Below are 23246 nucleotides of genomic sequence, written 5' to 3'. Positions count from 1 at the left end.
GATTAGTAATGTCTTTGATTCAGACAAAATTGGCTTTCAAAACTGTTATCAGCACATTTCGATATGCCGAGGGGAAAAAATAAGTCATCATCATCAAAGACAAGTCTATGTACTATAACTTAATAGACAAGAAAAACACTGGTCATTAAGTTAGCCACACTGCTAAATTTATAAAACTACTTACGATTTGGCTTTAGTTGTGATTGATGGTTGCCCCTCAAACATAACTACACGATCAGCCAGATATGTTGCCATGATAAAATCGTGCTCAACAACAAACGCTGTCTTCTTTGCATGAAGAATGAACCTAGACATTGACATTAGAGAAAATTGAATAAAGTAGATTAAAAAAACATTTTTTATTAGACTTTACACTAGACTTGCTTTTATTTAAACTGAAGCCTCATATTCGGGAAAATATTTCATATAAAAATATGTCAAAGCATTTTAATCACTGGCTTCTTGAGTATGAATGCTTCTGGTTTTCTCCATTTACCCCAGTTAGGGCAGTAAGTGGAGAAGGAGACTTAAAGTTAAGTGTGTGAGGAAGTTAAGTATAGCCCTATAAAACTAGTTACCTCTTGATCACTTTATCTGCGTGCAGACGCTGCTCTGAATCCAAGTATGCAGAAGGTTCATCAATTAGATAAATATCAGCAGTCTTTCCAAGACACAAGGTCAAGGCCACACGCTGCAACTCACCACCAGAAAGATTTTGAACCTGTGAATGTTAAATGATATACTTAACCAACAATAATAAACCGGGGTGATCTCCCCTAAACTTTCTCGAATATTCTTATATAACACTACGTGGGATGGCAACTCGGAATATTGACATGATTTTTAATTACTTAAACTTTTAAAAATAGAATAGAATCTCGTAGAAAAAAGAATTACGCACCAAGCGAACGCCAAACAAAATATGCATAATAGTGCGGAATATTATTAGTACTTTATAAATTTACATGCGTTTTTTTTTTTTTAGAAATTGGAAATAGCGTGAATTACTACTTCCGGTCAACGGAAATTACTCAAAATGTGAAACAAGATTGAGAATTAGATCTTTTACTTACATGTGAAATTTTATTTATCTATCTGAAGTAGTACTCAATTTATAGGCTTTTGAAAAATTCAAAGTAAAAAAAAGTACCACTTTCGGTTATTGGAAATCGCTCAAAAGTTGATACGGATCAACGATTTTGATAAAATACTTATATATGAAATTTCATCAACCTAGCTGTAACGGTACTCAAGTACTGTTATAGACTTGTCATCACGTTCATTAGATGCGCAATGGTTTTAGTCATGAAACTCTATTGTAAATTTTAAAATTTAAAGTACTGAAAAAATGCATTAATTGATAAAGTGCAATATGGTAGGTAAAACACGGATATGTTAAATACTGCCTTTTTACTTTCTCGTATATACGTAGTATAGAGAAAGTATTGTAATCGTGCAAAAAAAAAATCGAGATTTTTACAAATCTCGACGTTTTACACCTCACTGATACGGAAAAACATAATTTTGCAATCTTGTCCGTATGTCTGTGTGTGTGTGTGTCTGTCCGTGTGTGTGTCTGTCCGTGTGTAAACACGATAACTTGAGTACCGTTACAGCTAGGTTGATGAAATTTCATATATAAGTATTTTATCAAAATCGTAGATCCGTATCAACTTTTGAGCGATTTCCGATAACCGGAAGTGGTACTTTTCCTACTTTGAATTTTTTAAAAGCCTATAACTTGAGTACTATTTCAGATAGATAAATGAAATTTCACATGTAAGTAAAAGATCTAATTCTCTACTTTCTGTTAAATTTTGAGTAATTTCCGTTGACTGGAAGTAGTAATTTACGCTACTTCCGATTTCTCAAAAAACTAATGTAAATTTTAAAAGTACTAATAATATTGCGCACTATTATGCGCTTTTTTTATTTGCGTTCACTTGGTGTGCAATTAATTTGTCTACGAGATTTTATTCTATTTTTAAAACTTTAAGTATTTAAAATGGATCAAAAATCATGTCTATAGCCCAAGTTTCCATCCCCTGTTATTTTATATAAGAATATTCGAGAAAGTTTAGGGGAGATCACTCCCGGTTTATTTTATTTTATACACTGAACGTACTGTTTACTAATTATTAATCCAACTTTCCGTTTGCGGACAAGCTGGGGGTTTTATTGTCATTCACTGAATCAGGCGCGTCGACCGGCGTTTGGACTGGGTGCAATTTGGCGCCACGGGCTAAACTGTAAGCACAATGAGTTGATGTTTGCATTTAAATTGTGTTTTTGTTATGAGTTTGTGTTTGTTTTTCGTTGTTTTTTTTTTGCGTTTGTGTTTGCATTGTTTTTACTTTCTCGTATATACGAAGTATAGAGAAAGTATTGTAATCGTGCAAAAAAAAACGAGATTTTTACAAATCTCGACGTTATACACCTCACTGATACGGAAAAACATAATTTTGCAATCTTGTCCGTATGTCTGTGTGTGTGTGTCTGTGTGTCTGTCCGTGTGTAAACACGATAGCTTGAGTACCGTTACAGCTAGGTGGATGAAATTTCATATATAAGTATTTTATCAAAATCGTAGATCCGTATCAACTTTTGAGCGATTTCCGATAACCGGAAGTGGTACTTTTCCTACTTTGAGTACTAATTCAGATAGATAAATTAAATTTCATATGTAAGTAAAAGATCTAATTCTCTACCTTCTGTTAAATTTTGAGTAATTTCCGTTGACTGGAAGTAGTACTTTACGCTACTTCCGATTTCTCAAAAAACTAATGTCAATTTTAAAAGTACTAATAATATTGCGCACTATTATGCGCTTTTTTATTTGGCGTTCACTTGGTGTGCAATTAATTTGTCTACGAGATTTTATTCTATTTTTAAAACTTTAAGTATTTAAAATGGATTAAAAATCATGTCTATAGCCCGAGTTCCCATCCCCTGTTATTTTATATAAGAATATTCGAGAAAGTTTAAGGGAGATCACTCCCTGTTTATTTGGTGTTTTTATTAGTGTTTGTGTTGTGTTTGTGTTTTCTATTTATATTGTGTTTTTGTTGTGTTTAGTTTTGTTCTGTTCCCAAGTTGGTACATTTAAAAAAGATGTACCGGTGTGGAGCACGGGTATGCAGCTAGTAAAGTATAAGGCTAACGGTGTATTCCAAACATGCACGAATTTAGGTTTTATCTTGACGCTAAAGTGCGCAAAAGTTCGCACCGTTTTACACCCAAATTTGGTGTTGTATTTACTTTAAAGTCAGTCATTTGATAATTGAATGGCTTTCTTGTTGTAAAGAATGTTCTTATGGAAATTCTGGTTTTCTTTGTTATTATTTCAAGACCTTCTTGAAAAAGGCAAGTCAAGTTTGAATAACTATGAAAATTTTCTTATATAAGATTTGCATGTTACTGCAAATAGGCCGTCCGGCTTAATTTTCTTCCATCCATACTGCAAGATAGTCTATTTAGATCTAGATCTAGATCTAGATCTAGTCATCTAGATTTAGATCTAGATCTAGAATCTAAATCTTCGTTAACGATAGACCTACATGAACCATTGATTTGACATTATTAGAGTTAAGTTTTTGTCCTAAAGTGTTCATTTATTCTACCTAAAGATTTAGACTTATGATTATTGTTAAAATATAATGGTTGAGAATTTACTTCGTAATTTTTAGCGCAATTTCCATTCTGGAGAATTGCGTTTATTAACGCGTCATTTCTGGGAATGGATGGATGGATGGATGAATGAATGTATGGATGAATGTGTGTCCGGGCTTTAAGTCGTATCTCCTCCTCAACGAAGCAATATCGATGACTAGTTCCAAAAGCAATTATGTTAAGCAAGTTACGAGAATGAGCATAGGCCATAAAAATTCCGGGTTTCTTTCATGTATTTCCCGGAAAAGCCAAAAAACCTCGAATAAATGCAGTTTTTGGCCCATATCTCGGCAACCAGACCACTTAGCGACTTGAAACATGTACCAATCGATTCCTGCCATAATTTAGAACAATATTGCCGAAGAAAGTTTTCAAAAATATCCTCTCGTTTAGTCACAAATTTTAAAATTACATAAACACCTACAAACCGATCGTTCTTCTAGCTTGAACGCATCCCAGCATTATACGTCAGAGCTATTTTTAGATAACATAAGGAAATTGCGCATTAATGTCACTAGACTTTTTAATTAACTTGTTTTTTTCATAGCTGCAGGATTATAATCGGTGGCAATGCTTTCACCCAATGAGTGTTGTCGTTACAAAACATCATCCACAAACTAAACATTTACTCCCATTCATGCTTACACTTGAACACTTTTATTTCCCGCCTTACTAACAGTTCTAACTTGTTTATTACAAAAATGAACTCAACGATTAAAAAGGATGAACTTAACGCTTAAAATAGATGAACTCAACGATTAAAAAAGATGAACTTTTTATAAACAAGTTTTTTTTTTTAATTTGGCCTTCATCGCAGTTCTAGAAATAGCTATAAAAAATGTTATCTTAAAAAAAATTCAGATATTCAATATTTTAAAAATAAAGATTTATTTCATATAAGTTGCAAATGCAGTCTACTTGAAAACAGTATTTAGGGTTTAAGGCAACATTTCTATTAAACCAAGTCGTTTTACTTGAAGGTTCACTTTTGTATGGCAAACTTTGATTGGCTGATAAGAAAGACATTTCTGAAAATTCTACTTCGTAGTTCTTGGTATTGAAAACTTTGCAGGTGGATAATTATTTATTTTAAGACCACTTCGCTACGCTATGTTTATAGACATGTTCAATAAGATAATCTGAAAAAAAAAACTTTTGACTTTTGGCTTTCATTTTATTCTGTTTAATTAAACATTCTTAAAACATTCATCTTTAGTAAAGTCCGACAATAACCGCACAATCAAGTTTTTACAACCACAATTAGATCTATTTTAATAACATCGCTTACGATTTTTAAAATATTTACTGGAACCTGCGAGACCTCTCCCGGGGGTGATGAGGGATCCATTACTGTAAAGATATGCCTAATCCAAATGAGGAGTCTATTTACAACAGCTACAGCAGTAGCCAGCGCACACACGATGACGAAGCTGTACAACGACCTCTTTGACGTATACGACCCAGAAATCCGCCCCATCTTGAACCACGGTGAAAGTGTTCAGGTGCAAGTGACAATGTACCTGGCTATGATCCTTGATCTGGTAATCTCACGATTAGCTGTTCTTTTTATTACGAATTGTGCATCTATTATTGAACACACACACACACACACATGAAATATTTCTATCGACGTCATTTCCAGGTATAATCTTATGTAAAATATCAAACAATTTTAATTGACCATACCTCGCCGACTCTATTTATCATATATTCTATAAACTTTAACCTCTTCATTTAAACTTCTTGAAAATAATGGCGTCGACCTCCTCTTTTCATTGACTTACTATTAGTATATTTTATATCGATAACGAACCAACTTCTTACTCATTTAATTGGCATCCTACTTCAAACACTTCAAACAAATTTTACCAAACAGACATTCACCCTAAATAGAGGTCCCATCCAGTGTTTCTTCCAGACTTTTTTCTTCCGGGGGGCACTTGACATTTTCGGGGGGGGGGGGGGGGGATGGCGGTAGACTTTCTTCGGGGGGGGGGGTGGGCGGACACTGTTAAAAGTATATATTTTCTTTATAAATTATATAAATTTCATTTCGTTCGGGGGGGGGGGGGGGGGCGGTAAAAAAAATTTACCCCCCCCCCCCCCCGAAGAGATGCCTGGAAGAAACTCTGGTCCCATCTCAAACACATATAATCACATTGACCTTCAACTTACATAGTCGTCCATTCTCAAACACGTATCATACAAATGTCATAAATAAATTTATATATATATATATATATATATATATATATATATATATATATATATATATATATATATATATATATATATATATATATATAGTCGATCACGTAGAAGGGGCAGACAACTATCATTTAGAGATCGCTATCTACTATTTGGGTTTTAACTATATTCAATGACAAAAGGTTAGATTACAAGATTAAACACTAGCGATTGCTGTTGATTTCCAAGAGGGGACACACCGCTGTCTTTTAGAGATTGTAAAGTAGTAAAATATTTCAGTCAAAGCCTATATAGATTTAGTGTCAACTTCTTTTAGAACTAATTACTAAAAAGTGAAAAAAAAAAACAAATATGAAAACCTTATTTGTTCTTAAATTTTGCTGGAAGTATTATGTGTCAATTTGTTAAGCGCTTGTAGGCCGTTGACTGCTTTTCTTACTGACCGGGCTTATATAACCGAGGGTTTAAACTCGAGACTTTTCGGTTCAGCAAACATGAGCTTTACCAACTCGACCATCTTCTGCATATTATTCAAAATAATGAATATACATGAAAGTTTAGGAGATATCATTACCGCTTTACTTCTGATATCTTTTGTCCTTGAGATCATTTGTTTTTCTCACAGGATATCAAGAAACAGGTGTTAAAATTCAGCGGTTTTATGTCTTTTGTAAGTAAATAATTTAGATGATAGTTTTTAACTTGCATATGTATATCAGTTGTTTGTATGTGTGTATGTGTGTTTGTGCGCAGTATTGTAGGAATGTTTGTTGTGAACACACCGGCCCGTATTCATTGAATATATCATTTTGCTAGGATTGTCTTTTACCAACCACAACCTTTTTTACAAGCTTTTATTTAACTCACTTCCTCTGTCGTCAGTCGTCAGTCTGTCGTAAGTCGTCAGTCTAGATCGAAACGCCGGAGTGAAAATTCGGACACTTCTACTTGACCGATACTGTTCACAGTTGGCACGTTGGTCAAGACATGAAGACAATGCAATCTGAAATTAAATTTGACATAATTGGATGCCTAATTAATTTTTATGAATTAATAAAAATTTGGACCGAATTAGTAGTCATGTCTATCCAACCACACCACATGCGTCATCACGTTCAATAGCTGCGCCATCACGTTCAATAGGCGCGCAATAGTTTTTAGTCATGTAACTCTAACTATCTCTACACTACTAAAACTCAACTTTGTTTACATGTTTAAATATTTATTTGTTTGTCTGATTGACTACTGTAGAGGATCTACGCTATATGGAGAACTGTAAAAATGTATGTAGGTAGAGAACAATTTTTGTTTTCAGACAGACTGTTAATCACAAATTTATTTAAAGACGTTAATTAATTTATTGATTTATTCATAGGTAGATTAACCACATTAATTTAAAAAATTTTAAACATTGACTTAACTTTGTGGGAATAGTGACGTCACATGATATGTTTACTTTTTAGTACAATAAATGGCGACTTCAATCAAAGATTTAGTTGCCGATTCAGATGTTTAACGCGTTCTTAAACTAATTTTCTGTCGGCTATAACTTTAACAATACGTCCGTTTGCTATTTTTATTACGTTTCAACACTGTTATCAATGTTTTAACACTTCTTTTTATTTTATTATACAATACATTTAATTTGAAATAATTCTAGATCTATTTCTAGGGCTAATTCGCGTAGATTGTTACGTCGCTTAGAAGTAAAATATATAAGTTATTAACTTCTCGAGAGTACGAGCCTAGATAGCTAAGAAGTTAGCACAATAGGTTACCATGTGGGTGACATGTGTTCTAGACATGCCAGTGTTTTTTTTTTGTTTTTTTTTTTTAAATTGTGAATGATAATGTTGCCTTTGCCTATTGGAACTTAGCGGGATACAGGCAGGTGAAGTAGAGTTCACCTGCTTCTTTGTCCTCAGTATATAACGTGGATAGTGTCGTCAGAGCCATGCTTGGCCGGAATCTTTTTTTTTTAAGATAAAACATGTTGTCTGAGACTTGGCGGAACACTGGGCAGGGGAAGTAGTGTTGGGTAGGTGTAAAATTCACCTGTGACGACAGCATATGAAGAGATAGTGTGGTCATACCCACGCTCAGCCAAAATCTGTGTTTTCATAGATAAAAACATGTCTGAGTTGGGAGGACACTGGGCAGGTGAAGTAGAGTTTACCTGTTTTTGTGACCTCAGCATATGAAAAGATTATGTTGTCAGACCCATGCTCAGACGAAGTCAGTGTTTTTAAAAGACAAAAACGTCTGCGATGTGATGCCTTTTTGAATGTGGGGTCTGGTTATTTTGTGATGATTAGTGGCAGACGTGATGTCATTTATGGATGACCCCCGAAACCCACAGTTATCTAACTAGATAACGGGTAGTCTAGTTGTAAATAAAAACATGAAAAGTACTAAAAAAATTCTTAAAAAACGTTTTAATAACAAGCTTTTATGTAGAAAATAATTATAAATTACTATTTAAATAACTAGTAGTAAAAGTATCCAATAGATACTATAGTGAACCACGCTTTTCTTTATAGTTATTTAAATAGTAATCTATAATTTATTTTCTACTTTTTAGTGCATTAGTACATAAAAGCTTGAAATTATTTTTACGTAACCACATAGTAATATAATATATTTCATACTATGAATATTTACAAGCAATGGAAAGATGAATTGTTGGTTTGGAATTCATCAAAGTATGGCGGAATACAAGACATCATTGCGCCTCAACGTCAAGTGTGGAAACCTGATATTACCATCTACAATAAGTAAGCTAAATTTAATGTATAGGAGCCTGATATTGCAATCCACATACAATAAGTAAAAACTTTTTTCTACTCTAGCAGCTAATTATTTAAAGTAGTTGTTTGTATGGACTTGAAACTTTATTCGATAGAAAGTTTAATTCTAGGTAAGTGTAAAATCGTTTTGGGGACAAGCAGAAACAGAATTTATTTTTGATGAATGAAGTAAAGAGACGGAGATCGAGATCAACAGCAGCTTTTACTGGATAATAAGTTTTAAGAAGCTGTGTAAAAGATATTTGCGTGAAATATGACTGCACTAAAACTGACATCAAAACTCAATAAATTCAAAAACGAAATTTTTAATGGTGCTATTTTCTGGCAAGTATGTAGAAAATCTACCAACAACAAAATCATATTTATAACTGTATATTTATTTATTTAAAAACCCGCCCCGTGCACATTTTCTCACTCCTTTAAGACACCATCTATAACCTGCCCACTGATGCTCATTTTTTTTCTTACAGCATCCACGATTCTTACCTTGGGGAAAGTAATATAAATGTAGCTATCAACCATAAGGGCAGAGTGCTTTGGGAGCCGCCCATAAATCTGGAAGTGTCTTGTGCTGTATGTATATCTTTCAGTATAATATATACAAACCGGGTCTACTCATTGTGCCAAGTTTGGAGGGAGGGGGGGGGGTCTGCATCAGCCTTGATGTTTCTATCTATATATTTCTATTTTTAGTAAAAAATATTAGGCATATTATCTGTTATTGTGGCTGTGTAGAATACACTGAACGACTAATTTGCGTGAAATTTCCGGCGGTGGATTACTAACTTTTGGGATACCGTTCCTGTATAGTAGCTTTTTAAAGTGTGTTGAAAATAGTTTCATAATTATTATTTTTATTAATCAAATTGGCTGATAAATGCTAATTATATAATTAAAAGCTGAATGTGAAAAGTTTTCAAAGTGTAATATGTTTATGTATCCAGGTGGATGTATCTAAGTATCCATTTGACGAGAACACGTGCGTTGTTAAAGTCATTTCGTGGATGCATGACGTGTCCGCCATAAATGTAAGTTAGCTTCGCTTCGGATTGGTTGGTAAATCAACTTATATCATTCGTTGATATGAGACAAAGGGTAATATCTATTTTAATTTTCTTAATCTTCTTTATATTATAAACAGCATGGAAATTATGGGCGTTACATTTATAGCATTAAACATTCCGCCACGTTAGAATAAAGAGATTTTATGTCACCTTTTTTTTTGGGGGGGGGGGGGGGGCTTAGCGTTTAAAAACAAATATTAACAAAATTAGAAAAGTACAGAACATCTGACTAAACTTATGACAAAATCATGAAATCCGCGTCAACAAAACCTACCAAGTAAAAAGCTGTTCGTTTTTCGCATCGATAAACAAACGGAAGAAAAATCTGCCATTTTCTTACTGGAAACATAACGATCTCAAACCATGTTACAGCTTTATGTTTGATGAGCCCTTCAGTTACCTTGATGTGAAACAGCATCGCAAAGCTGCCCAGGCCCAGTGGCGTCGCTAGGTTGGGTGTCACCCGGTGCGGCACTTCGTGGTGTCACCCGCCCCCCAAGTATATATATATATATATATATATATATATATATATATATATATATATATATATATATATATATATATATACATATACACATAGCGTATACACATACGTATGTGACATATATTTAAATTATAAACCCATGTAGGCCGACGCTGACACACACACACACACACACATACATATATATATATATATATATATATAGCTTAGCTAAAATCTTCTCCCAGATAACGACCGGCCCAGAACCTATCAATTTGGAAAGGTTTATTCCCAACAAGGTGTTCAAAGTTAGGTCCAGTGGAGTCGAGTGCAGATATTCACGCCACTTCCAAAAATACTACAAGTACATGCTCTTCAAGATAACGCTCACTAGAAGGCCTTTGTATCTTGTTATAACGTGCGTATTTTTTTTTTATTTTACTTGGTGATATGATGTTAGCTTTCTTTTAAATGGGGAAAGTAGACATGGGATTTTAATTTTAAATCAACCGTCGTGGCTTTGGGGGTTTATTATTTGTTAAAATTGACACGGGCGCTAGGCTAATATACTCGTATCCAGCCTTTGAATGATATTAATAACACACACATTGTACATAAACAGATGTGTTTACGGTATTTAGCTTACAGACTTACATTTGCATAAAAAACTATGTATATATCTTTATAAGTCTTCATATAAATGTATATTCGTATATCTACATATATGTATGTATGCGGCTCTCTTTCCTGGCTCTAAACGCTCTTCATTGTACTTTGACTATCTATCCTTCTTCAGGGTACTACTACCGATCATGCTGTTGGCTATCTTGAGTATCCTGTCTTTCGTAATATCTCCGGATGAGAAGGACAAACTCTCTGTCGCCTTCACCATACTGGTCGCCTTCACTGTGTTTCTCAGCATTATCAATAAAGAACTGCCCAAAGACTCGTTAAAGATGTCGCTGTTGGGTTAGTATGCTTTCATTTTTATTTTTGAGATTTATATTTTTAGCACCAGGCTTAAGAGTTAAGATAATTATATACGAAACAAACACACCCAAATGATGTCCACACGCTCCTCCCCCTCCCCTTCCCGCATCACAAAGAAAGCCCTACCTCTGCTTATTATGCACCAAATTGGAAAAAAAGAAGAAGAAACGCGCTTGTTTAACACTGTATCCCTCATCCCCACATACTTCGGAGAAGAGGGATAGTTGTTTTTTTAATTAACGTTTTAAAATGTTTAATTAATTTAATCGCATCACAATATAGCATTAGGAAGGTTACACCAGACTAAATTTATTTTTTTTTTTACTTTTATTTTTTTGTGCACCTTTTCATTTGTGACCTTTCTGTGTTTAATGAATATAATTATGATAAAAAGCCTTTTTTTTCTTAAAATGTTATTTTTTAATGTGAGATTTATTATTTACCCAACACACTTTAGTAACAAGACTGTTACCTTGTCTTTAACTATGTCTTCCAGTTGTGTACATCTCGCTTCTAATAATAGTTGCGATATTTGCTGTCGCGGGGAATTGTTTGGTTATTGTCATGCACGAAATTGACAAGACAAAACTCAAATCCGTCTCCGTGGACACCTTGGATGGTAGTAATGCAGTTACGACTGATAAATGGTGGAAAGTCCTAAAATCAAGAAGTAGAGCCTCGGGACTCAATTTATTGTTCCTGATATTTAATGTCATATTCTTTGTCGTCATCACAACTGTTGTTTCATGCTTTATGGTTTTTTAAATTAATTATTAATTTAATAAGATATACATTTCTGTCGTTATCACATCTGTTGTCTCGTGGTTTCTTGATTTAATTATTTTAGTGAATTATACATGTCTGTCGTCATCACATCTGTCGTCTCATGCTTTCTGGTTTCTTAATTTAATTATTATTTTAATCAAATTTACATTATGTTTCTTCATTAGTTTTAAAGCAAATTAGTATTCAGTTGAATTTTTTATTTTATTTGAACGTGTAGTGGTTCTCTATGTGTACAATTTTCTTTCATCAGATTAAATTAACAATCAGCGTTATGTCCAAAAATAAAGCCAAATGGATTATTCCAACCAAAGTTTGTCAATTTTTATTTAAAATTTAAACGAGCAGTTATTTTTCCTTCTCTATAGGAATCATTATCAGAAGGCGTAGTTTTAGGAGAGCTTCTAGGGTGCCCCGCAGTTTCTTCCAGGCATCTATTCGGGGGGGGGGGGGGGTGGCGGCTGTGTCAGTAACCATATCTAATTGATTTAGCATATTGTGTTATCAAACAGCTCATTATAACTAACTATTCTTGGAGAAGACCGTTTTCAAATTAAGAGTCCCATGCTTCTAGCAAAATATTTACAATTCTGCTAACAAAAGGCAATATGCTTAATTAAGATTAGTAATGTCTTTGATTCAGACAAAATTAGCTTTCAAAACTGTTATCAGCACATTTCGATATGCCGAGGGGAAAAAATAAGTCATCATCATCAAAGACATGTCTATGTACTATAACTTAATAGACAAGAAAAACACTGGTCATTAAGTTAGCCACACTGCTAAATTTATAAAACTACTTACGATTTGGCTTTAGTTGTGATTGATGGTTGCCCCTCAAACATAACTACACGATCAGCCAGATATGTTGCCATGATAAAATCGTGCTCAACAACAAAAGCTGTCTTCTTTGCATGAAGAATGAACCTAGACATTGAAGGCAATCTAATTAGAGAAAATTGAATAAAGTAGATTAAAAAACATTTTTTTATTAGACTTTACACTAGACTTGCTTTTCTTTAAACTGAAGCCTCATATTCGGGAAAATATTTCATATAAAAATATGTCAAAGCACTTTAATCACTGGCTTCTTGAGTATGAATGTTTCTGGTTTTCTCCACTTAGCCCAGAAAGGGCATTAATTTACATTTTCACTAGTAATAGTTTACACCCTCACAGGAGAAGAAGACTAAGTTAAATGTGGGTGAGGAAGTTAAGTATAGCCCTGTAAAACTAGTTACCTCTTGATCACTTTAGCTGCGTGCAGACGCTGCTCTGAATCCAAGTATGCAGAAGGTTCATCAATTAGATAAATATCAGCAGGCTTTCCAAGACACAAGGTCAAGGCCACACGCTGCAACTCACCACCAGAAAGATTTTGAACCTGTGAATGTTAAATGATATACTTAACCAACAATAATAAACCGGGGGTGATCTCCCCTAAACTATCTCGAATATTCTTATATAAAACTACGTGGGATGGCAACTCGGAATATTGACATGATTTTTAATTACTTAAACTTTTAAAAATAGAATAGAATCTCGTAGAAAAAAAGAATTACGCACCAAGCGAACGCCAAACAAAATATGCATAATAGTGCGGAATATTATTAGTACTTTATAAATTTACATGCGTTTTTTTGAGAAATTGGAAATAGCGTGAATTACTACTTCCGGTCAACGGAAATTACTCAAAATTTGATACAAGATTGAGAATTAGATCTTTTACTTACAGGTGAAATTTTATTTATCTATCTGAAATAGTACTCAAGTTATAGGCTTTTGAAAAATTCAAAGTAAAAAAAAGTACCACTTCCGGTTATTGGAAATCGCTCAAAAGTTGATACGGATCTACGATTTTGATAAAATACGTATATATGAAATTTCATTAAACCTAGCTGTAACGGTACAAGCTGGGGGTTTTATAGTCATTCACTGAATCAGGCGCGTCGACCGGCGTTTGGACTGGGTGCAATTTGGCGCCACGGGCTAAACTGTAAGCACTATAAGTTTATGTTTGCATTTAAATTGTGTTTTTGTTATGAGTTTGTGTTTGTTTTTCGTTGGTTTTTTTGCGTTTGTGTTTGCATTGTTTTGGTGTTTTCATTAGTGTTTGTGTTGTGTTTGTGTTTTCTATTTATATTGTATTTTTGTTGTGTTTAGTTTTGTTCTGTTCCCAAGTTGGTACATTTAAAAAAGATTTACCGGTGTGGAGCGCGGGTATGCAGCTAGTAAAGTATAAGGCTAACGGTGTATTCCAAACATGCACGAATTTAGGTTTTATCTTGACGCTAAAGTGCGCAAAAGTTCGCACCGTTTTACACCCAAATTTGGTGTTGTATTTACTTTAAAGTCAGTCATTTGATAACTGAATGGCTTTCTTGTTGTAAAGAATGTTCTTATGGAAATTCTGGTTTTCTTTGTTATTATTTCAAGACCTTCTTGAAAAAGGCAAGTCAAGTTTGAATAACTATGAAAATTTTCTTATATAAGATTTGCATGTTACTGCAAATAGGCCGTCCGGCTTAATTTTTTTGCATCCATACTGCAAGATAGTCTATTTAGATCTAGATCTAGATCTAGATCTAGTAGATCTAGATCTAGATCTAGTCATCTAGATCTAGATCTAGAATCTAAATCTTCGTTAACGATAGGCCTACATGAACCATTGATTTGACATTATTAGAGTTAAGTTTTTGTCCTAAAGTGTTCATTTATTCTACCTAAAGATTTAGACTTATGATTATTGTTAAAATATAATGGTTGAGAATTTACTTCGTAATTTTTTTTTCATAGCTGCAGGATTATAATCGGTGGCAATGCTTTCACCCAATGAGTGTTGTCGTTACAAAACATCATCCACAAACTAAACATTTACTCCCATTCATGCTTACACTTGAACACTTTTATTTCCATCCTTACTAACAGTTCTAACTTTTTTATTACAAAAATGAACTCAACGATTAAAAAGGATGAACTTAACGCTTAAAATAGATGAACTCAACGATTAAAAAAGATGAACTTTTTTTAAACAAGTTTTTTTTTAATTTGGCCTTCACCGCAGTTCTAGAAATAGCTATAAAAAATGTTATCTTCAAAAAAAATTCAGATATTCAATATTTTAAAAATAAAGATTTATTTTATATAAGTTGCAAATGCAGTCTACTTGAAAACAGTATTTAGGGTTTAAGGCAACATTTCTATTAAACCAAGTCGTTTTACTTGAAGTTTCACTTTTGTATGGCAAACTTTGATTGGCTGATAAGAAAGACATTTCTGAAAATTCTACTTCGTAGTTCTTGGTATTGAAAACTTTGCAGGTGGATAATTATTTATTTTAAGACCACTTCGCTACGCTATGTTTATAGACATGTTCAATAAGATAATCTGAAAAAAAAACTTTTGACTTTTGGCTTTCATTTTATTCTGTTTAATTAAACATTCTTAAAACATTCATCTTTAGTAAAGTCCGACAATAACCGCACAATCGAGTTTTTACAACCACAATTAGATCTATTTTAATAACATCGCTTACGATTTTTAAAATATTTACTGGAACCTGCGAGACCTCTCCCGGGGGTGATGAGGGATCCATTACTGTAAAGATATGCCTAATCCAAATGAGGAGTCTATTTACAACAGCTACAGCCAGCGCACATACAATGACGAAGCTGCACAACGACCTCTTTGACGTATACGACCCAGAAATCCGCCCCATCTTGAACCACGGTGAAAGTGTTAAGGTGCAAGTGACAATGTACCTGGCTATGATCCTTGATCTGGTAATCTCACGATTAGCTGTTCTTTTTATTACGAATTGTGCTTCTATTATTGAACACACACAGACACACACACACACACATGAAATATTTCTATCGATTATCGACGTCATTTCCAGGTATAATCTGATGTAAAATATCAAACAATTTTAATTGACCATACCTCGCCGACTCTATTTATCATATATTCTATAAACTTTAACCTCTTCATTTAAACTTCTTGAAAATAATGGCGTCGACCTCCTCTTTTCATTGACTTACTATTAGTATATTTTACATCGATAACGAACCAACTTCTTACTCATTCAATTGGCATCCTACTTCAAACACCTCAAACAAATTTCACCAAACTGACATTCACCCTAAATAGAGGTCCCATCCAGTGTTTCTTCCAGACTTTTTTCTTCCGGGGGGCACTTGACATTTTCGGGGGGGGGGGGGGGGGCGGCGGTAGACTTTCTTCGGGGGGGGGGGCGGACACTGTTAAAAGTATATATTTTCTTTATAAATTATATAAATTTCATTTCGTTCGGGGGGGGGGGGGGTGGTAAAAAAATTTCGGGGGGGTCTAAGCCCCCCCCCCCCCCCCCCCGAAGAGATGCCTGGAAGAAACTCTGGTCCCATCTCAAACACATATAATCACATAGACCTTCAACTTACATAGTCGTCCATTCTCAAACACGTATCATACAAATGTCATAAATAAATTAATAAATATATATATATATATATATATATATATATATATATATATATATATATATATATATATATATATATATATTGTCGATCACGTAGAAGGGGCAGACAACTATCATTTAGAGATCGCTATCTACTATTTGGGTTTTAACTATATTCAATGACAAAAGGTTAGATTACAAGATTAAACACTAGAGATCGCTGTTGATTTCCAAGAGGGGACACACCGCTGTCTTTTAGAGATTGTAAAGTAGTAAAATATTTCAGTCAAAGCCTATATAGATTTAGTGTCAACTTCTTTTAGAACTAATTACTAAAAAGTGAAAAAAAAAATTAAAACCTTATTTGTTCTTAAATTTTGCTGGAAGTATTATGTGTCAATTTGTTAAGCGCTTGTAGGCCGTTGACTGCTTTTCTTACTGACCGGGCTTATATAACCGAGGGTTTAAACTCGAGACTTTTCGGTTCAGCAAACATGAGCTTTACCAACTCGACCATCTTCTGCATATTATTCAAAACGAGCCGGCCCGCGGCGTATCATACGCCGCTATTTAGTTGTTGTTTTTTCTACTTTTCAGTAATTCAAAATTTGTGAATTCGACAGTACCAACGCTGCCACTGAAAATATTTCTTTAAAACACTATAAGTAGCTCGTTAAGGACCATAACCCCCCTCCCTTCCTTTCCCCCTCCCCCCCCCCCCTACGTTTAAAATCGTTGGCTCTGCTTGTAAACATTTAGAGTGAACACAGCTCACTAAAACCATGTAGGGGTGGGGAGGTAGGGAGCGCGTTTACAGCTTGTTTTCTTGGCGCGTTTGCAGCTTGTTTTCTAGCGGCTCCCAGAAGAGAATTATATATATAGATAATGAATATACATGAAAGTTTAGGAGAGATCATTACAGGGGCGGAACTACAGTGCCGCCAGACCCCGCAATGAAGGGGGCCCACGCCATTTAGGGGCCCACGGCCGACCCTAATAGTTTTTATTATAGTTAAAAAAATCTAATTTTCTTGCAATTTTTGACTTGATGTTTGTTTTGTAAAACGATTACCATAGCTGCGGTTAGATTATCTTTATTCTATAGACACCATCCCCACGCTCTTGTATATTCTTTTTCCAATTCCATGACTTATTTCCCTTTTTTAAATAGTCAAATTGGGGTGCTCATAAGCTCCTTTTAATAGATTTGTACTAAAAAAATTAAAAAGAAATTACATCTCTTACTTAATATTTTTTCATATAGTATTTACTAAAGAATGAACTTTTATAAAAAGGAAATGTATTTAAAATTAATAATATAAATACAAAAAAAAAAACATAAAAATAATCATAACACGAGACACCATTACTTCTACAAAGATTTCATGTTTTATATTCTTTTGGCCGAATGGATTTTAGAACCCATAGCAGATAGGATTAAACTGATTTACTCAAAACACACTAAAGCACTTACTCACATGACATGATGTAGTAATTTGTTTTAATTGGAAAAAGAACCCATTTTTATTCAAAACCCGAACAGGCCAGCAATGAGTATCCCATGCTCTGGTCGTATTTTGTGTTTGTATATATATATATATATATATATATATATATATATATATATATATATATATATATATATATATATATATATATATATATATAGGTGGGGGGGGGCTAAAAAAAAATTTGCGGGGTGGCCATTTTTTTTTAGTTCCGCCACTGGATCATTACCGCTTTACTTTTGATATCTTTTGTCCTTGAGGTCATTTGTTTTTCTCACAGGATATCAAGAAACAGGTGTTAAAATTCAGCGGTTTTATGTCTTTTGTAAGTAAATGATTTAGATGATAGTTGTTAACTTGCATATGTATATCAGTTGTTTGTATGTGTGTTTGTGCGCAGTATTGTAGGAATGTATATTGTGAACACACCGGTCCGTATTCACTATGTATCATTTTGCTAGGATTGTCTTTTACCAACCTCAACTTTTTTTTTACGTATACACATATTAATATATATTTCATACTATGAATATTTACAAGAAATGGAAAGATGAATTGTTGGTTTGGAACACATCAAAGTATGGCGGAATTGAAGACATCATTGCGCCTCAACGACAAGTGTGGAAACCTGATATTACCATCTACAATAAGTAAGCTAAATTTAATGTATAGGAGCTTGATATTGCAATCTATATATAATAAGTAAAAAAAATTATTAATCTGGCAGCTAATTATTTAAAGTAGTTGTTTGTATGGACTTGAAACTTTATTCGATAGGATATTTAATTAAGTATAAAATCGTTTTGGGGACAAGCAGAAACAGAAGTTATTTTTGATGAATGAAATAACGAGGCGGCGACCGAGAACAACGACAGCTTTGGACAATAGGTTTTCAGAAGCTGCGTAAAAGATATTTGCGTGAAATATGACAGCCCAAAAAGCAACAGCAAAACTCAATCAATTCAAAAATTAAACTTTTAAAAGTGCAAGTATGTAGAAAATCTACCAACAACAAAATCATATTTATAACTGTATATTTATTTATTTTAAAAACCCGCCCCACGCAACTTTTCTCACTCCTTTAAGACACCATCTTTAACCTGCCCACTGATGCTCATTTTTCTTTCAGCATCCACGATTCTTACCTTGGGGAAAATAATATAAATGTAGCTATCAACCATAAGGGCAGAGTGCTTTGGGAGCCACCCATAAATCTTGAAGTTTCTTGTGCTGTATGTATATCTTTCAGTATAATGTATACAAACCGGGTCTATTCATTGTGCCAAGTTTGGGGGGGGGGGGTGTCTGTATCAGCCTTGATGTTTCTATCTATACATTTCTATTTTTAGTAAATATATTAGTCATATGATCTGTTATTGGGGCTGTGTAGAATACACTGAACGACTAATTTGCGTGAAATTTCCGTCAATGGATCTCAAACGTTTGGGATAATCCCTATGTTGCAAACTCTCCAGGGGTCGATCGAAGAGCAAAAATTTGCCATCGGGATCAAAAAGCTTTATGAAAATCCTGCTTTTTACGCTCATGTTCGTGCTTTTCTACCGTCAGAATGTTATCCATTTGATAGAACGGGTTGTCTTGTATACTATTATATTTTCTTGCTGTTCATATAGTTATGTATTTATGTTTGCTTGAGACCACTGTACCTGTATAGTAGCTTTTTAAAGTGTGTACGGCAAGTTGGAAATAATTTCATAATTATTATTTTTATTAATCAAATTTGCTGATAAATGCTAATTATATAATTAAAAGCTGAATGTGAAAAGTTTTCAAAGTGTAATATGTTTATGTATCCAGGTGGATGTATCTAAGTATCCATTTGACGAGAACACGTGCGTTGTTAAAGTCATTTCGTGGATGCATGACGTGTCCACCATAAATGTAAGTTAGCTTCGCTTCGGATTGGTTGGTAAATCAACTTATATCATTCTTTGATATGAGACAAAGGGTAATATCTATTTTAATTTTCTTAATCTTCTTTATATTATAAAGAGCATGGAAATTATGGGCGTTACATTTATAGCATTAAACATTCCGCCACGTTAGAATAAAGAGATTTTTTGTCCCCTTTTTTTTTTGGGGGGGGGGGGGGCTTAGCGTTTAAAAACAAATATTAACAAAATTAGAAAAGTACAGAACATCTGACTAAACTTATGACAAAATCATGAAATCCGCGCCAACAAAACCTACCAAGTAAAAAGCTGTTCGTTCTTCGCATCGATAAACAAACGGAAGAAAAATCTGCTCTTTTCTTACTGGAAACATAACGATCTCAAACAATGTTACAGCTTTTTGTTTGATGAGCCCTTCAGTTACCTTGATGTGAAACAGCATCGCAAAGCTGCCCAGGCCCAGTGGCGTCGCTAGGTTGGGTGTCACCCGGTGCGGCACTTCGTGGTGTCACCCGCCCCCCAAGTATATATATATATATATATATATATATATATATATATATATATATATATATATATATATATATATATATATATACATACATACATACATAGACACATAGCGTATACATATACGTATGTGACATATTTAAATTATAAACCCATGTAAGCCGACGCTGACACACACATATATATATATATATATATATTGTTACGTACCCCCTTCTCTAATCCTTTCGAACTAGTCAGGGGATCGTAAACAAGAAGAAGAAAAATAAAAATAAATAAATGCCAACTTCAGTAATCTCTATTTATTCGCCACAAAATACAACATCTAACATTAACCCGCCACCACATGGAACACAATAGGAAAAATACACAACTATCTACAACTAAAGTACTTAGTACGACTACCCTACTTGTCCCTAACCGTCTAGCCTAGCCTAAGTCTAAAACATGTCGTGGCTTTCCACTAGCTCACAGAGACGACCCCATGTCTGTCTCCTCTAAACCTAGCTATCCGAGACGTCCGTCCGTCTCCGTGTGTGTGTCCCGAGTGTCTGTCGAGAGTGTGAGTGTCCCTAGTCTCCGGTCTACCCTCCTAAAGTACTCAAGTCGTCCCCCGCTAGTGTGGGAACCTTGTTAATCGAGCCTGACCCCCATGTCGGGTCAGGTCAGGACATGACCGTCCATCTCGGCCCTGTGCGATCTGGAAGGTTTTCCCAGCCGTAAATCACGAGTTCTTGGCCACGTTAATAGCTCGGACCCCAAGACACCAGGTATGCACCGCCCACAGCGTGGTAACCAATCCGGTGTGGCCGTCACGGCCCAAAGGTTCTCACGGCCTATGCTGGCCAGTGCATTAACATGCCTAAGCATTTCATTTTAATTACCTGGCCCTCCTCGATGGGACCAAACCCAGGTAAAAATCACTTGGGTTCGTAACAATATATATATATATATATATATATATATATATATATATATATATATATATATATATATATATATATATATATATATATATATATATATATATATATCTACTGCTTAGCTAAAATCTTCTTCCCCAGATTACGACCGGCCCAGAACCTATCAATTTGGAAAGGTTTATTCCCAACAAGGTGTTCAAAGTTAGGTCCAGTGGAGTCGAGTGCAGATATTCACGCCACTTCCAAAAATACTACAAGTACATGCTCTTCAAGATAACGCTCACTAGAAGGCCTTTGTATCTTGTTATAACGTGCGTATTTGTTTTTAATGTTTCTTGGTGATATGATGTTATCTTTCTTTTAAATGGGGAAAGTAGACATGGGATTTTAATTTTAAATCAACCGTCGTGGCTTTGGGGGTTTATTATTTGTTAAAATTGACACGGGCGCTAGGCTAATATACTCGTATCCAGCCTTTGAATGATATTAATAACATACACATTGTACATAAACAGATGTGTTTACGGTATTTAGCTTACAGACTTACATTTGCATAAATAACTATGTATATATCTTTATAAGTCTTCATATAAATGTATATTCGTATATCTATATATATGTATGTATGCGGCTCTCTTTCCTGGCTCTAAACACTCTCCACCCTACTTTGACTATCTCCCCTTCTTCAGGGTACTACTACCGATCATGCTGTTGGCTATCTTGAGTATCCTGTCTTTCGTAATATCTCCGGATGAGAAGGACAAACTCTCTGTCGCCTTCACCATACTGGTCGCCTTCACTGTGTTTCTCAGCATTATCAATAAAGAACTGCCCAAAGACTCGTTAAAGATGTCGCTGTTGGGTTAGTATGCGTTCATTTTTATTTTTGAGATTAATATTTTTAGCACCAGGCTTAAGAGTTAAGATAATTATATAAGAAACAAACACACAAATAATGCCCAAACGCTCATCCCCCCCTGTCCTTTCCCGAATCACAAAGAAGGCCCTACCTCTGCTTATTATGCACCAAATTGGAAAAAAAAAAGAAGAAACGCGCTTGTTTAACACTGTATCCCTCATCCCCACATACTTCGAAGAAGAGGGATAGTTGTTTTTTTAATTAACTTTTTAAAATGTTTAATTAATTTAATCGTATCACAATATAGCATTAGGAAGGTTACACCAGACTAAATTTTTTTTTTTACTTTTATTTTTTGTGCACCTTTTCATTTGTGACCTATCTGTGTTTAATGAATATAATTATGATAAAAAGCCTTTTTTCTTAAAATGTTATTTTTTTAATGTGAGATTTATTATTTACCCAACACACTTTAGTAACAAGACTGTTACCTTGTCTTTAACCATGTCTTCCAGTTGTGTACATCTCGCTTCTAATAATAGTTGCGATATTTGCTGTCGCGGGGAATTGTTTGGTTATTGTCATGCACGAAATTGACAAGAAAAATCTCAAATCCGTCTCCGTGGACACCTTGGATGGTAGTAATGCAGTTACGACTGATAAATGGTGGAAAGTCCTAAAATCAAGAAGTAGAGCCTCGGGACTCAATTTATTGTTCCTGATATTTAATGTCATATTCTTTGTCGTCATCACAACGGTTGTTTCATGCTTTATGGTTTTTTAAATTAATTATTAATTTAATAAGATATACATTTCTGTCGTTATCACATCTGTTGTCTCGTGGTTTCTTGATTTAATTATTTTAGTGAAATATACATGTCTATCGTCATCACATCTGTCGTCTCATGCTTTCTGGTTTCTTAATTTAATTCTTATTTTAATCAAATTTACATTATGTTTCTTCATTAGTTTTAGAGCAAATTAGTATTCAGTTGAATTTTTTATTTTATTTGAACGTGTTGTGGTTCTCTATGTGTACAATTTTCTTTCATCAGATTAAATTAACAATCAGCGTTATGTCCAAAAA

General features: G+C 34.2%; 4 protein-coding genes and 2 non-coding genes across 6 annotated transcripts; 3 read left to right on the top strand and 3 right to left on the bottom strand.

The window, feature by feature from the left end:
* Positions 1-10: 10 nt before the first annotated feature.
* On the bottom strand, positions 11-101 carry LOC131939134 (small nucleolar SNORD12/SNORD106). The gene has a single exon (XR_009386393.1). It is a non-coding gene; the product is annotated as a small nucleolar SNORD12/SNORD106 (small nucleolar RNA).
* Positions 102-5090: 4989 nt separating this feature from the next.
* LOC131939085 (acetylcholine receptor subunit alpha-L1-like) lies at positions 5091-9437 on the top strand. The gene is made up of 5 exons (XM_059297317.1): positions 5091-5210; positions 6503-6547; positions 8542-8651; positions 9155-9257; positions 9420-9437. Exons 1-5 carry the CDS (start codon positions 5091-5093, stop codon positions 9435-9437), a joined length of 396 nt encoding a protein of 131 aa, XP_059153300.1.
* A 200-nt stretch (positions 9438-9637) lies between these two features.
* LOC131939126 (5-hydroxytryptamine receptor 3A-like) lies at positions 9638-12095 on the top strand. Its single transcript, XM_059297349.1, has 4 exons — positions 9638-9712; positions 10463-10632; positions 11011-11183; positions 11701-12095. The coding sequence occupies exons 1-4, from the start codon at positions 9689-9691 to the stop codon at positions 11967-11969; spliced, it is 636 nt and encodes a 211-aa protein (XP_059153332.1). The 5' UTR covers positions 9638-9688; the 3' UTR covers positions 11970-12095.
* Positions 12096-12540: 445 nt separating this feature from the next.
* LOC131939084 (protein Pixie-like) lies at positions 12541-14348 on the bottom strand. The gene is made up of 4 exons (XM_059297316.1): positions 14334-14348; positions 13229-13371; positions 12792-12914; positions 12541-12577 (listed from the first exon to the last, which is right to left on the bottom strand). Exons 1-4 carry the CDS (start codon positions 14346-14348, stop codon positions 12541-12543), a joined length of 318 nt encoding a protein of 105 aa, XP_059153299.1.
* Positions 12618-12708, bottom strand: LOC131939128 (small nucleolar SNORD12/SNORD106). Its single transcript, XR_009386389.1, has one exon. It is a non-coding gene; the product is annotated as a small nucleolar SNORD12/SNORD106 (small nucleolar RNA).
* An 8-nt stretch (positions 14349-14356) lies between the features above and the next one.
* Positions 14357-23212, top strand: LOC131939083 (acetylcholine receptor subunit alpha-L1-like). The gene is made up of 9 exons (XM_059297315.1): positions 14357-14438; positions 15630-15769; positions 18235-18279; positions 18495-18604; positions 19084-19186; positions 19773-19856; positions 21442-21611; positions 21990-22162; positions 22675-23212. Exons 1-9 carry the CDS (start codon positions 14381-14383, stop codon positions 22941-22943), a joined length of 1152 nt encoding a protein of 383 aa, XP_059153298.1. The 5' UTR covers positions 14357-14380; the 3' UTR covers positions 22944-23212.
* The last annotated feature ends 34 nt before the right edge of the window (positions 23213-23246 follow it).

This window comes from Physella acuta, unplaced genomic scaffold, assembly GCF_028476545.2.
Source record: "Physella acuta isolate Inbredline_101_S28 unplaced genomic scaffold, ASM2847654v3 ptg000264l, whole genome shotgun sequence".
In the NCBI taxonomy this organism is placed as follows: Eukaryota; Metazoa; Mollusca; class Gastropoda; family Physidae; genus Physella; species Physella acuta.
Note: the sequence above shows the minus strand (reverse complement) of the source record. Positions and strands in the feature narration are given on the sequence as shown.